At 40.4% G+C, this 16,317-nt stretch overlaps 1 protein-coding gene across 3 annotated transcripts in view; it reads right to left on the bottom strand.

Annotated features, from left to right (window-relative positions):
- Positions 1 to 16,317, bottom strand: part of LOC124168120 (mitochondrial uncoupling protein Bmcp) — a 110,712-nt gene that overhangs the window by 7,920 nt on the left and 86,475 nt on the right. For 2 of the 3 annotated variants that reach the window (XM_046546242.1, XM_046546244.1), the window contains one exon: positions 1,559 to 2,338. In XM_046546242.1, the coding sequence (XP_046402198.1) occupies positions 2,219 to 2,338 (120 nt within the window). In that variant the 3' untranslated portion in view covers positions 1,559 to 2,218. The remainder of the gene's footprint in view (positions 1 to 1,558; positions 2,339 to 16,317) is intronic. The other variant, XM_046546243.1, reaches the window with a different exon arrangement.

Genomic DNA, 16,317 nt, shown 5'->3' with positions numbered 1-16,317 from the left:
ACAAGAAAGCAAAAACACAGCTAGTACAAAACACAAATAAAATACTAAAGTCAAATAATTAGATTCCTTTCCGTCAAATAAATACAAAATCAAAAAATGACTATCTTTGGGAATTTCTTTGAGTGATGTGATGGGAAGAAATGTATCCACACACTCACATAGTGGCAAATGCCTTGAAAGTGGCCTTAGGGAGGGAGGACAGGACAGAATTATGTACCTCAGAATACCAAGCGTCACCTCAGAAGGCATTATTGACAAATGAGACGTCTATGAAGGAAAATGTGTGATTAAATGCTTCACATTGAACTAGACGAGGCAATGATGCCCACAATTTTAAGAATATATGCCTGTGATGACAGCAGATGAGAAAGGTCTCCTCACAAAAGAAACAATAGACTAGCAAACAGCAACACATTCCATTCTCTCCCAACAAACATCATAAGGGAATCACAGATGGCAACAGACAAACAATGACGGCCAATACAACAGACTGTTCACTGCTCATTCTCATGCATCATTCTCAACCGATGACGGAGCAAAATAACTCAGATGCCAGATTAGATCCATGCAATATTTGCTCATGTATTCACAGCAATGAGAGGGCCAACAAGAAATGATTTTCATAAGGGCTAAGTACACATATGATTCTAACTGTGTAACTGATGCTTCCTATGCATTTCTACCCTCTGATTTTCTAGCTTTTTCCATTTACCACAGCACCGTTTATACATATGAAAAACAAAACTTCTCCCCATGTGAAAAAATACTCATGAGAAAATGGTAGAGAATGATTTAACTACTAGCAACATAGGAAGACACACAGACAGGATAGAAGACTCACAGCAGAAAAGGCATCGACTCCACAAGGCATCGATAATTTCTTCAGCAGAATCACTAACATGGCCTGGGGCCCATCAATTCTAAACATAAACTCACACAAAACAGAACAAAACTGGCTGCAGAATCTAATAAATTAACCAAATGCCAAAAAGGTTGACCACACAAAACAAGGCTAGGCCTGAACACAAAGGGCCTTCACTAAGTCTTGAAAAGGCACTGCCTCAAAGCAGAAGAGGCCAGCTTATCTTTGATAAAGATATCCCTGACCACCTGTGCAATTGATTGCCAAAAAATGGAAGGTAGTAGGTAATTGTTTGCACTTCGTTGAAGGGAAAGAGTTGTAGCCAGATGGTGCTATTAATCAAAAGGGATTAAACATCATCAAAGTTAGGAGATAATACTATCCTTGGCATAAATGACAAATGTTGGCACTGCCTTGAGTCAAGGCATGAAACCCACCTGAAAATGTGTTTTTGATTTTCTCCGGCTATGATTGCGGAAATACTCTACAAATTACCAGCACAGAATTTTATATCTCATCTCTAACAACTACTCATTCAAAACAGACAGGAATTATTATCAATTCATCATACGAATTTGGTATTAATTCCAATCTTAGAATGCTACAATCAATAAAATACTTCACAAAGTACACTCTTGTGTGAATAAACACACAAAGTGCATATTTCTGGGCATCATATTTCAGATCACACATTACCTCATATTAAAAAGATGCCTTTGAAGGGACAATATTCAACAGGAGCTCACCAGCAGTACAAACGCAGGAGCAGCAAAGCACTGCACAACGTCTTACTGTCCTCCACCATCACAGTGATGCATCAACCACTGCCTCTTTCAAATGCAGCTCGTTGAAGTTTTGGGTCCAACCGCATTGAAGAACTGCAGATTTGCTGCTGAGCTTCGGTCGAGTCCAGAAGAAATGGCTCGAGGAATCAACAACTCCTTAAGCATTCATAATGGAAACACCAATCTTGGCTTCTTTCAAACATCAACAATTAGAAAATGAGAATGATCAATCAAAAAATGCACAGTGGCAACACTGAATTTCCACTCAGAGAACTGCCTTCATGCAGTCTCGTGAAAATGTACCAAAAATGTTTTCTAATTACAGTCTGGCCATGGCATGATAAAATAATTTACAGCAACAACAGTTTATAACAACTTGTAACATACTCATCATTTTCCTAGCTCAAGAAAACCTTCTAGTGTCACTGAAGAATAAATAATAATACTCGTCACATCTGCACCTGACCAGATGATTACTCCAGGGCTGAGAAAATGAGAAATAAAGAGATTCAACGAGGCCGAATGAGCGGGGGTGGGTATCTTCACCTCTTCAACAGCAGCGCTCCCTCCACTAGTAGAGTTGCTTGAGTTGCTCAAACGTGATGAAGAAGATGATATTCCAAGGGCCCATTCGGAACCAGGTGGGCACAAACCCTTTGTAGAGCGCCATGAAGCCTTCGGTGCGCACCGTCTAAGACAGAAAGACACCACACCGTAAATTAAATGGCACACACAAGCACTAGTAATATATGGGTATATATGTATGTATATATGTAGTAGAGCCACAATATAAAGAAAACTGATGTAACGAAAATTTTCAGTCACAAAGTTTTACGAGATCCCAACACACTTTACAATTAAAAGTATAAGAAGGTTTCTTTATTAAGAAATTTCACAATTATGAGGGCAGACCTACATCAGTTTTCACCTGTTACAGAATAGAGCAGAGAGTGTGACTTATGGGATCAGATAAATGCAAATCTGTGCTCAGCCAAAACCAACCACTCGTCCAACATAGAGTCTGCTCAAAATTATCTCAATAATCTCACAAAATTTAACCCATCAAGAATGCAAACCTATCATTTATTTAGCCCTTACTTTGTTCTTCTCACCAATTGGAACTAAAGTTTTAATAGCCTGTGATCAATTTGTGCCATCTGCAAGGAAGGTGGAATGCCATAACACAGTATTTACATCCCGTTATCACAGCCAAAACATTCTAGCGTAGCACAAATAACCGTGCCTGCACTCAATGGATGTCCTGAGAAAACAGTCGCACAAGTTCACCATAAAATTGAACAATGGTTTAGGATTTTATGCTGTGATTTATGATTTCCTACCGATGGAAAGGAAAGCAAAGGAATCACAAACAAGGTTGTCCATGGGATTCTGGTTTACCTTGAGGAATTAAGAGCAGTTGCCACACCAGCTTGCTTGAGGCATGATGCCATGAGTACGCTCTGGGCAACTAGTATGCTGATGGTGATGGGGCACCGTTTCCCTCCATGACCTAGGAACCACATCACACAGTAGTTGCCTCTCAGGGGAATTTATTCGTGGCAAAACTGCATGGCACACTGTCTGACAATATACCGTATAAGCTCGTGTAAGAGGCGCACCTTTTTTCCCAGATATTGCAGCCGAAAACGGGGGTGCGCCTCTTACACAAACTTCTTATCTTCCCCCCCCCCCCTTCACCGGTTGCAAGTTCAAGGGGAACTGAGTGGCCTTGGTTTTCAGCGTGAGTCAGTCATCTGAAACCCTGGGTCAAAATCAAGCGGCAGGCAGGGGAGTTTCTCCCTTAGTGACGTATTTTTAAAATGCTCCTGTTTGAATTTTTTGCAAGCATCGCGCCGTCACGTCGGTACCCCAGAGGTGAACATTGAAAAGATCGCGCGGGGTGACTCGCTCTGGAGCGCGCGCTAAATTTATTGCCGCGAGTGGGCATCCCGCGGTATTTATACTGCATATAGTAATATTGGTGTCGAAACCTGCGGTTGAAAAAATACGAACGAGTGTGCTCACTGTTGGACTTAATGGTGGATAGAAGAAATCGGAAATGCTTATAAGTGAAGAGCGCGGAAGGAGAGGTCGAGAGGAAGAGGGCTCCCTCCCCTCCGTATTTAAAGCTACGAGCGAAGGAGCAAGGGAAGAACACGTCCGATCTTGCATGTGACGTCGTTGCCTTTAAAGCGAAGGGGCGAAGGCGCAGCAATGTGATATACGCAGTTTGCGTTGCCTGAGTTTCCAGTCCGTCTCGTCTTGTTTGAATGCGCTTATGCTACGCTTGTTTCTTCCGAAATTGTGCTGTTTGGACTATGTTGAATATTAATAGCCTTGTTTTAGCTATAAATCTTTGTGTCAATCAATTAGAGCTCAAAAAACTTAAATGCTGTAAGATATACGTCGCGTTAGGTCTAATTCTTTTTAGAACCTCGTGCGTGTCATACAATTGCTGAAAGATATTGAGATATCTTCGAGCTCAGAAGGTGACTCACGTAGCATTTGACCTCCAGAAACTCGGGGAATTGAACCTGGTAGACCGAAAAAGGTCAGTTGGTGGAATGGGGTAGGGATGAAACACGTTTCCATTGTTCCCCTGCAACTTCATATTTTCCTGTGGAGTCTCGGAAAGGATAAAAACGGCAGAGGCATTAGCTGATGGAGAGCCGAGTGTAGTTCCGTTAGGCCCCTTGCACACACACCGATTTTGGACGGCCGGTAAAATATTGGCCGATATTTTACCGGCGAAGCGATGCTTGCACACACGCCGGATTTTTACCGGTTAAACGATACGTTGCTAAGTTTTTGAGCCGACGCCGGCGATCCACAGTGACAATAGCAGGCAGCTAAACGGCATTTTACCGGTGCCGGCGTGTGGTCGGTACGTGTGCAAGCTCCAATGCTCTCCCATTGTTCACCATTGGAATGTGGACGGCCGATATTTTACCGGCCGTCCAAAATCGGTGTGTGTGCAAGGGGCCTTAAATCTACGACGTGGTTATTATCCTACGGCGCTGAGGTTGCCCCGATTGTTGTTCAATCTATTGGGAATGCTCATGCCATTTGCCTGTCGTGTTTTGCCTTAAAATTTTCCACGGCTGCAATACTCCTGCGAGAGCTTTTAAACAAAATTGTTCGTGAGTAGGACAAGCAACGTAGAGCGATGTCGTATGCAAAGAGAGGATCGGAACTCTTTCTACTCCCTCTTATGCCGCCGCAGTTATCAAAATTTCCTTTTTCAAATGGTACTGAAAGAGGACATTTCGATAACTGTCGAAATTCCAGGCATACGTCTGCAACACCGCACGATAGGACAAAAAAAGTCGCAAATTTTTTTTTTCTTTATAGCTTCGATCCTCAAAATAGGGGTGCGCCTCTTACACGTGTGCGCCTCTTACACAAGCTTATACGGTAGTATCCAAAGTCACACAGTGATTGGACGCATCCTTGCAAACTACTCTCCTGGATCCATGATCATGCAACCACTTCTGTGTGATTCCTGGAAATCAGCACTTGAGTTAATGTAACTCCCAAAATTGACTATCAGAAGGCAAAATCAATACTTAATCATTTCTGTGCACTTCTGATTTCCCAAGTCTGAATTATCAGTTGTCATTGGCTAATGTTTGACATACAAACCTGCACAGTGCATGCCAGAGCTCCACTGGATAGTGACAAAAAATTACCCACCGACGCAGCCTCCAATGCATAATACATTTATCAGACTAGTCCCTTTCATATGATTAAAACTTTTTCAAAATATACTAGGTAAAAATAAGTGTATAAACCTCCTTGAACTACGTCAGAACCAGTTCACCATAAGGATGTGATATCATAACAATTTTAATTCATAATTTACAAGTACATGCATAAATACATAATATGGTACCTCATAGGAGCATGGTAGCCTCGTGTATTGAGCACTGGGAGGCTGATTGAGTGGTCCCGTAATCTTGCATGAAGCCTTCGGATACCCCAAAACAATAAATAAATCCTCTAAGTGCATGATGGCCCATGACTAGCTCAGTCACCCCGAGGAATAGAATTTCACATGCCAGTGATTTACAGTCTGGCCATCGAGAGTTGTCCGCTGACAAGCAGAAGGGTCTAGCTCGGAGTAGGGAGCAAGGTCCACAAGGGAAATGCCCATGTCACATGTAAACAAAAGACTACCTCAAAAGAAAGGACCTGGAAGGGACGATGAATATGAAGCACCAGTGGAAGAACCTCTTGTTTTGGTGATTTGAAGAAAGGGCTTTTTGTTTTGGTGATTCAGCCTTGTTTCAGTGCTGCAAATACAACATTGTACAAGGGTGGTTTGAAAAGTTCTTGGATTGGAATAGAAAAAATGTTCTTATATCTCTGACTCTTTTTTTATTTTTCAATGTAGTCTCCTTGTAGATAAATGCATTTGGTCCAACGATGTTTTAGTGCCTAGATCCCACCTAGAAAATGAGATATTTTATTCATTAAGTCCAACTGGAAATATTTTCAGTTTTGGGAAGAGAGGGAAGTCTGACGGAGCCATATCAGGTGAATAAGGGCAACAGTTAATGCCATAGGTCGTGTTATTTTGCCATGGCGACAGCACACATTGTCTTGATGGAACATGACTTTCTTCCTTGCTCAACCTGACCTTTTTTTGTGCATCTTTTGTTGAAATTTATCCATGAGGTTAGCTTATTATTCTCTTGAAATTTTTTGCCTAGTGGGGAGACAATCTACAAACAGAATACCCTTCCCAGAACACTGATGCCATGACTTTTCCAGTCGAAAGAATTGTCTTTACTTTCTTTAGTGGTGGATAATCATAATTTTTCCACAGTTTTGACTGTGTTTTGTCTCTGGGATGTAGTATTGCCTTTGGTTACCAACCGGCAAAAAATTCTTGTCCGTTTCTTCTATAACGGGCCAAACATTGTTCCGATATGTCCATTCTCATACGTTTTTGATACAGCATCAAGAGTCACGGCACCGATCTTGCAGATATTTTTTTCATTTCTCATTCTTCAGTTAAAATATGATATGTCCTATTAGATGACATCTGGCAAGCGTGAGCAATGTCACACCGACCAAATGTGAATCCATCTGTCCACTTGGCAACAGATGAATATGAAGGAGCAGAGTCCCTCAGTGTACTCTGGAAATCGCCACGAATGTCCTTTGCTTTCATGCCTATTTTTTCAAAGCACTTACATAATTACTGCTCGAATCTCATCTTCACAAATCACTATGCGGGAACAACAACAGACTCACATTACCACCACAGTTCTTTTCCACGAGCATTGACGTGGCATGTGTTTACAGAGAACAGTCCTGAAGATATCACATGAAAAACTCGTTGCGCTAGCGTTGACATCTCGTGGTGATTCTGAGAAGTTATCAAACCACCCTCGTATAACTAGGCGAGGGTGAGAGGTGCATTTGGGGGGCAGTGATTGGCTGCAAAGCGTGCTGGTGCGAGGTGGTTCTCCGCCCCTCCTTTTGCGCTCTCATCAGATAACTTTCCCCTGCAGTTTGGGGTGAGCTCTGCCCTCACATATCTAAACCAATTTATGGGTCCAATCACTGATTAAGGGCACTCGAAAGTCAACCCCTTCAGTGGTGTCTAAATTTTCCCCAAGTCATACCCACACCCAGGGCGGGTTCTTAAAATGGAAATGTGTGGAAAGTAAATACCATATTTCTTCGCATAATCTCCTAATATAGTCCCCCTCTGAATATAGTCCCCCCCCTAATTTTGAGAATTCAGTTCCGGGAAAAGTTAAAAAAATCCGTTTGAATATAGTCCCCCCCTCTACCTTTACCACAGGCATTTTTGGAAAAAAAAAGGGAGAACTATATTCTGACATATACGGACGGTGTGTATTGGTTTCCTATACCCACCTCCTCCTTGGTCAGTGTCACATTTAGTCGACTGGAAATTATGCTCTTGTGTATCTGGGGAAATATTTTGCGGCAAGATGTCTGAACTCACTGCATCAGATAGTTCCTCCCTTAATTCGTAATCATTGCTGCTGCTACACTCTAGGTCAGATTCACTTTCAGATGGGCCATATTCACTTTCTGAGTCATCTTCTCTTTCTAAGAAGGAGCAAATTTCATCAATGCAAAGTTTCTTTGCTTTACTTTTGGCCATCGTACAGGGTTATACCACGTATATGTATCACTAAAAATACCCAAAAACTCCGCTTGGGGATTTTAAGTTTCTTAATAAGGGTGAGACATCTATTGGGCAATCTATGAGTACCACTGCTCGGGAAAAGTTTCCGGAGTGAACTAACCAGACAACATGTTTACCACAGAAATCTTCCCGGGTAGAATGTTTTGGGCAATGAGGCAAGGCCCGAAAAACATTTGGGGAAAAAACAAGCTTCACAATCACAAAAATACTACTTTTTTGGGTACCTTGAATTTTGCTATGCCAAGGTTCAACACTATATATACCACAATTTTAATCAAAAACTGTCCTACAACACAATCTGTATGTATGCATTTAGCAAACATCCACCTTGACATCTCAGAGGGTGGATGACAACACTGAATCGGTCCCTACATAACTTGTGCATCTCTATAGTAAGAGTCATTGTGTCCATGTGACTTGCATATGATTAGCGAATGGTAGACTACTGCTGTGCATTCAAGGAAGTCATTCAAAGGAAGCTGAGTGACCTTTCCCTAGCGAGTAAAATTAAAAACATTTTAACATACTTTAAAATGGGTTGACTTTGTGTTAAGTTTTGCACGCATATGCTTATCAATTTTTATTGTAAACTGAAACAGATGACATCATAAGATAGCTTCAACCTTCCTTTACAGGATTACCATAAAAAGTCAAGTAAAAGTCACACCCCTATATGTATTAAGCATAGGAGCTCAAATGAAAAAAATTTGTGGCATTTTTCTTTCTCACATCTTGAGGTGTTTCAGACATATGCTTGAACTTTCGAAAACTCTCGAATTATAAAATTTTCCACTTTCAAAACCAAAAATCAAAGCGACATTTTTCAGATTAATTAAGATGGCAGTATGGTGCTCGCAGATAAGTAGGTATTCACTGGTAGCCTTATGATGCATACTAGGGTTGGTCGGATCGGATCCAAATATCCACCGATAATGCCCTTCACCGGACACTTAGAATCCAAAGTCGCAGAAGAAATTGAATCTCGATCCAAAATTTTAAATTCATGCTTTTGTGAATGCAGCATCCCATGTGAGGGAGTACAAATCCTCCCTTCACATGCTCCATCCCACTGCAATGCTTGTCCTACTAGCTCATGAAGCTTTTTGTTTAAAAGCTCTCATAGGAGTTATGCAACAGAATTTTACCCGTGGAAAAATTCAAGGCACAATACAACTGGCACATAGTGTGAATCTTCCCAAGAGATTGAATGACAGTCGGGGGAATCTCAGTGCCGAAGGATAATAACCATGTCAAAACTAACCACGTTGCAGATTTCTTAAAAACACCCTCGACCCTCCATCAGCCCATTGGGACTCCGACTTTTTTTTCTTTTCCAAGACCACACAGACCATAAATCATTAGCCTCAAAGGAAAATATCAAGTTACACGGGAACAATGGAAATGTGTTCGTTCACAACCCTGTCTAACCAACTGACCTTGTTTGGCCTACCAGCTTCAATTCTCCCAGTTTCTAGAGGCCAAATGCTAGGTGGTCACCTACTGAGCCCAAAGATGTCTCACTAGCTTTTGGCAATAAGGTGGTTTCCTATTTTTTTTAATTGCCTAAATCAAAAGATTTACACTTCTGGAGTACGTATTTCACGCTTTTAGATTTTTAAATGACGATACCTATTTTTGCGATTAAATGAAAAGTGAAAATTTTCAAGCAACCGCGAAAACGCGACGGCTAAATATGACTGCTGGGAAAAGCCCGTGTGACATTTTTCTGTTTCCCTCTGCCTCCATGAGAGGTGACCTTGGGGCGAGGCTGTGAGCACCGCTATGATGCAGGTAGCAATTGGCTTAAATAAGGATTATTAATACCCTATCAAACAAAGGAAACTTTCCGAACATATGCAGTTTTAACAGGCGATTACATATTAAGCATATACACAAATGTATCGAATACTAAAAAGTATTCGATATTCGAGATCTCGAATAATTCTGCACAAAGAACGATCCTAAATACCTCGAATACTTTGAACTTAGTGCCATACACTATCACATGTGCATCGTTGGTAGTTGACTCGGAAAAACATAGAGGACTCTAGTCGTTTAGTGCATGCAGCGCTGTTCAACGCAAGTTGACAAACTACATCAAATTCGCAGAATAGTGGTGAAAAGATATCTTTCGACATGGGGAGCCGAAAATGATCATGGGAAAAAATCCAAAAATGCCCACAAAATTCCCCACAAAACCCCTCAAAAAATTAAAAATGGCGGGAAAAAAATATTGACCTTTGGGGTAGCTTCCGTTACTTGCGCATTGAGTTAATGCTCTCGAACCGTTGCACACAACAGAAAAATAATCACGAATTCGAAGACTGGTAAATGTCGTGATTCCAATAGTTTTTCAGCAGATTCCGCATCATTCATGTCTGAAATTGTTGAGGTAAACTACGAAGATTGAATAGTCACACTTTTTATACAATAACCGGTCTTAAAAGCAAAGAAACATAAAAAACTTTGAAAATTTCTTAATTAATGGCATATATTTTAATTTGCTGTACTTGTATGGGCATGATCGCACTAATATAGAACTACTTCCGCTAATATAGAACAACACCTTTCCCCTCTCCCATTCCAAAGTAAGGATCTCCTCATCTCCCTATGGCCTGATACGAACTCATGTCAACGCACTGCTCAGGCTACATCGTCTACGAAAATGGCTCCGTGTTCCAAATTTTGCAGCTCTTCGCCCACCATAAGAACAGGTGCCACTCTGGCTCTCGGGGTGATCCAGAACTCATCATGTGGAGATGGCAGCAACTCAAACTCCTCCTGTACCCACCCACCCTTCAAGTCTTATGACTTACCACTTAAGATGTAGTCTTTTTTGGATCCCAACTTTAACATAATTTTCCTTTCTCGTATTTTCTGTTTTCATCCCTTCCCTCCGCTGATCCCCTGCTCTCTGTTGCCTCCGAGATCATTTTCACATGAGTCTTGATGGCTTGAGTGCGGCACGCTAAGTCAGGGGTTTTGATCCAGAGTGGACTTTCCTCCATCTGGTTGGCCAACACAGATTCAAGCTCCGCTGTCGAAATGTGATCCCGTAAATATGGTGCAGCAACTGTAGTGTATTCCCAATCGATTAAAATGGTGTACAGTGGAACCTCGTCAAAGTGAGTACGGGCTATAGCGACACCCCCGCTATTACGAGAGATAGCCGATGCACCGTCAATTGACCCTATAATAAGCGTGTTTAAAAAATCGTTTTTACGAGACCCTTTCGGTGTTGGCTCTCGCCATTGCGAGGGTTTCACCGCCGGAAGACTTTCATCAAGACTCCTTAACCTCTGTAATTGCTAGCGATCTGTTAGAAATGAAGTTAACGGAGTGCTCAGTCTCAAATTTATGTGGTAAACTGCCGTTTGATAAATATAATGATTTCCTGGATATAGACAGTTACTTATACCACTTATTTTATAAGAGCGCGACCCGGGTTTCAATGAGTAATCATCATCATCAGGCGCTAATTATAATTTGTTTATCTTGTTGTTAATCTTGTTGTTACCTAGTTACTTGATGAATTTTAAAACGGACGCCAGAATAGGTGAAAAGGATGGGTAGAGGTATTCATTTATAAGGGTACTATCTTGATTTTCAATAATTTTTAAAATTTCTAACTGTTCCCTAGAATCCAGTTCTCGGCGGTCATTGCAAAAATTTAAAATATTCATTTTAAAATCGCTTCTGTGGCAGTTACATATTAAGTGCTTAGCAAAATTACTCTTTTCATCTTTATTATGTTTGTTTGTTTTTCATCTTTATTATTGTTTTGTTTGTGCTTACAAACATAATAAAGATGAAAAGAGTGATTTTGCTAAGCACTTAATATGTAACTGCCACAGAAGCGATTTTAAAATGAATATTTTAAATTTTTGCAATGACCGCCGAGAACTGGATTCTAGGGAACAGTTAGAAATTTTAAAAATTATTGAAAATCAAGATAGTACCCTTATAAATGAATACCTCTACCCATCCTTTTCACCTATTCTGGCGTCCGTTTTAAAATTCATCAAGTAACTAGGTAACAACAAGATTAACAACAAGATAAACAAATTATAATTAGCGCCTGATGATGATGATTACTCATTGAAACCCGGGTCGCGCTCTTATAAAATAAGTGGTATAAGTAACTGTCTATATCCAGGAAATAATGGAATACCACATAGTTAACCAAGAGTTAGTGAAATATAATGATGACGAAACAATGCTTTGCATAATTTTTATTCAGTGCGGCGCTCATAAATTGTTTGAATAGTTAGTCGTTATTTGAGTAAGGAAATTTAGTGATGCAAAAAACATCGCCTTTCGCCTGGATTTATGCTTACGTTTATCGGATAGATGTTTATCTGTCGCCGCACCACTCCTGTTCCTGTATATCTGTTCACAACAGGTATATTGGCTATTACTTGCTCTACCTCCGGTAAAGCGACAATTCGTTATAGCGAGTGTTTATTAGTGGACCGTGGGGTGTCGTTATATCGAGGTTGCACTGTAGTTAGGTGCATGAAAGTTAAGTGGAAGGATGCAAAAAGCCCTGATGCCTTGGGCTGAACTTTATGGGCATCACAGTAACAAATATTTGGTTCACCTAGAGCCAAAAGCCTTACATTTCTCGTATATACCTTATTTTTCCCCATGGTTTTATTGTTATCAGTATTTATTCTCATGGATTGATCCTAAAATGGGCAGACTAAGGATTATTTCTAGGGTTGTCTACCAAGTGAAATGAGTGATACATCTTAAATTTGGTGGCCATCCGAGAAAAAACTGGCAATTCCATAAAACCCTAGAGTAACCCTGATTCAACAATGTACATACGTTGAGAAATATCCCATTGACAATGTAGATAAAGAATTTAACTCCATACCGTAGGTCATCAACCACTTTCTTCTCTTATTTTTATCCTTTGGGACACAAGAAAAAACTTTCTCTGGCAAGAAAATAAGAGGTACTTGAACAATGGGGCACAATACATGATTTTTATGGTTTTCTATTGAATACCCATGCTGCAATATACTTATTCAACTAAGCAAATGATGTAGGTGAGCAATGCAAAGCAATCAACTGATTTTCATTTAATCTTTTCAAATCACCCCAAACAATCCCTTTTATTTGTTTCAACAACGCAGTGGGTACCCAACACATTGACAATCTGGCATTATAACAACAATTATTTTTGCCAAATTTGCATTTTAGCCCCCACATAGACCAATTTTCTATCCACTTCCTCAGTCAGTCATCAGTAGATAACGTGCCGTGACGTCACGCTCCGATGACATAGCAACCAATGAAGATTAATTTTTGAAGACTCATAACTCAGCTAAAAACATTATTCATCTGCAAAATTTTTGCTGAGTACATTTGAGGTAGGAACCTATTTATTCTAGTACTTCAAAAAAACTGCGCATGTTCCCCATTTATGTTTTTCTGCAATTTATAACATTATCATCAAGTCCTGATGATTTACATACCTCCACGGTGTTAAATCTTCCCGTATTTACACTTACAAATTTTTTTAAAGTCCACCATTTACACTAGGCCATTGTGGATAGCGCATCACAACCATATGAGAAACAATGGCCCCCCTGCTTAATCCGCCCACAGCCACCCTTGTTTGTCACTGAAAGCGTGCAAGTCATTGGTGGTCAAAGGTATTTTGGGCCTGGTGCCAAAACAACGTGTACAACGTTTACTACCTCCGACTCATTTGGAAGGGATTGGGGATAATCCCTTCACAGAAGCCCAGGAGATATGTAGTCAGCTACCACCCTGTTTGCAGTGAATTTGGTGAAAGGCATACTTAAGTGAAACATTCTGATCTACAGGGAGTGCAAGGGAATTCATGAGGGTGAGGATAGGAAAACAGGGGAAAAAGAAGTACATAGCATGATGGATTTTTTTTCAAATCATTTATAATGTAACTGACAGTGTTATGGCTACATCCGCATCAGTGTCTTCATCTTTGGAGTCACTTTCAGTAAGCCCAGTATGATTGGCTCCATAACATCGTCCAAAGCCATTTATATTTTCAAATCTTCCCCTTGCAGTTTTTCTGCGTGACAGACACATGCAGCCCACACTTCCCGCATCACTTCATTGATGACCAACATAATATAAATTTCGCTTATATTAATGGAATCCAACAAGAATATTAGCGAATCTCTATAGTTTTCAGCAGTACCACCTATTACCAGGGGGGTGTTTCAGAGTCTCCCTTTCCGAGCGGATCGGGAGACTTGACGCGGATTCTGCGTCACTTACTATCGGCCAGGCAATCCGTGCGTTTCAGACTGGCTTCCTATCGACTGAAGGCCGGCTTTCCTATCGGATAGAAGTCGAGTGGGCTAGAGGTGCCGGAAACTCATTCCCGTGGCGAGTGGAGATATGTTATATTGCTGTTTTTTATTAAGTATTTGGCTATAATAAAATCATACCACTTTATTTCATGAGTGCTGATATATGCGGATATTCTGATAGAGTAATATAAGTGCAAGTGACTTTAATTCTCGTGCAAATTAGGCGATAAATAGGCAGACTGTATCATTGACGGTACAAGTTCGTTTGCGTTGTTATTTGGACGAGTAATTTGGCAAAAAGAACGTGAAACAAGTTGGAATGCATGGCGTAACGACTTACAAATATGCAGGTAGCATAATGCATTGAATACGTGTCCGTGGGTTAGGAAGTATAACAATTTGTATAGTTTTAAATGATTGTGTGTGTGGCTTGACATCGTAGTCACATCGAAATTAGACGTGGTTATGTACCTAATTCAGCTGATTACGTGGTACATGGTTTCAGTACATTCCATGTACATTCTAAATATTCATTTTAATATGAAATACTAGTTCAAGCATAACGGGAATAGCCACGATAACAACTATACCGAAGCTCCCTCATACCATCCTTCTATTTATAGGTTACAAATTTCGGCCTTTTTGTAACAATTGACGGTGGCGCAGCGGGTTAAGGCAGTATGCAGCGAGGTAAAGGTTATAGGTTCGATTCCCTTTTGCAGCGAATATTTTTTTCTTTGTGGAATTATCGCTCACTGAAATATAATTTAGAAGATGCATTTCAAGTTGCATCAGTAGCAACAATTTGTCATTTTCGTACCAAATAAAATGGTGTTATAGAAATAACCGAGAACGTGCAAAACAGATAACAAACTAACAAAATTATTTTGCGTTATTTTAACGTACATAACTCGAGCCATTACTATTAATGTACACTATTCAACCTAATGTAATCGCTATATTTTCTTCCAGCGTACCTCCACTTTCACGGAAAATTTTTAAGACGTTTACGGCATATCATGAAGGCCATAACATTATTTATGATGGTCAATATTCATATTTAATTGAGATACTGAATGAAAATATGACAATTTGGTTAAACAATTGAGTAAGTAAACCATATGTTGTTGGAAAAAATTATGGATTTCGTGACTGCCTGTAATTTAGTTCTTAAGAACAATCAACTATGCTCTCACGAGAATGACAGAACAAACTCGTTCAAAATTTTCCTTCATTCCCGTAATTTGCTCAAAACGACAGGGTATTACGTTAAAAAAACTACATACGAACAATTCTAAAATAATTTTACCCGGCAACAACGTCAATTATGTGACAATGTATCAATTAGCACTTATTTATGCCCGTACATACCTTTCGCCTCCCTTGTCAAGTATCAAATCTTGCGGGAGGTTATTTTCGCTGCTCACTTGTCACTTGAAAATTGTGACGTTTTCTCGTTTCCCGGAGGAGGATGACTGTTGACGTCATACCAAAAGCGGAACGCTTTCCGATAGTATGAGTGAAACGCACGGAAGACGAGCGTAGGATAGGTTCCCGATCGACTCGGAATGAATCCGTTTCCGACGCCGCCAATCCTACGAGACTCTGAAACACCCCCCTGGTGAGAGATGTCTTCAAGGTCTTTCATCTTGAACATAGCATTCATTTCAGCCACTTAAGACCCCACCATTTAAGTGGGGTTGTATTGGTAATGATACCGGGGAAGTCGTATTGCAGTATGTCCTCTATCTGTAGCCATGATATTGAGTTTGAATTCTTTTCTTCCCTTTGCTGCTCCCACCAATACCACCAATATAATTCCGCCCTTGCCTGGCTCAAGGTGTACAATACATACATATATTTTTCTTTTTTTGTCAGCAGGTCCTGAAGCTCGGACGTCCTAGTGGAGGTGGTGGTATCCCTCACAACAGATTACACCCATGTCTCGTATAGCGCAATTTCGATTAGCGCAATTTCGATACAGCGCAAATTCGTTCCTCGGGGAAACATTGCAACGCAGTGTAGCCTAATCAAAAATCTTAAACGCTCTCGTGATAAAACGTGAACTTACGCTAAGTGCACACGAAATTTCTATCAATTTACGCATATTAATATTATTTCTTGCCTCTAATCGTCTTTTTTGTTTATATATTAATCGAAATCCATTGCTGTGCA

Source organism: Ischnura elegans, chromosome 11 (assembly GCF_921293095.1).
Source record: "Ischnura elegans chromosome 11, ioIscEleg1.1, whole genome shotgun sequence".
NCBI classification, from domain to species: Eukaryota; Metazoa; Arthropoda; class Insecta; order Odonata; family Coenagrionidae; genus Ischnura; species Ischnura elegans.
Note: the sequence above shows the minus strand (reverse complement) of the source record. Positions and strands in the feature narration are given on the sequence as shown.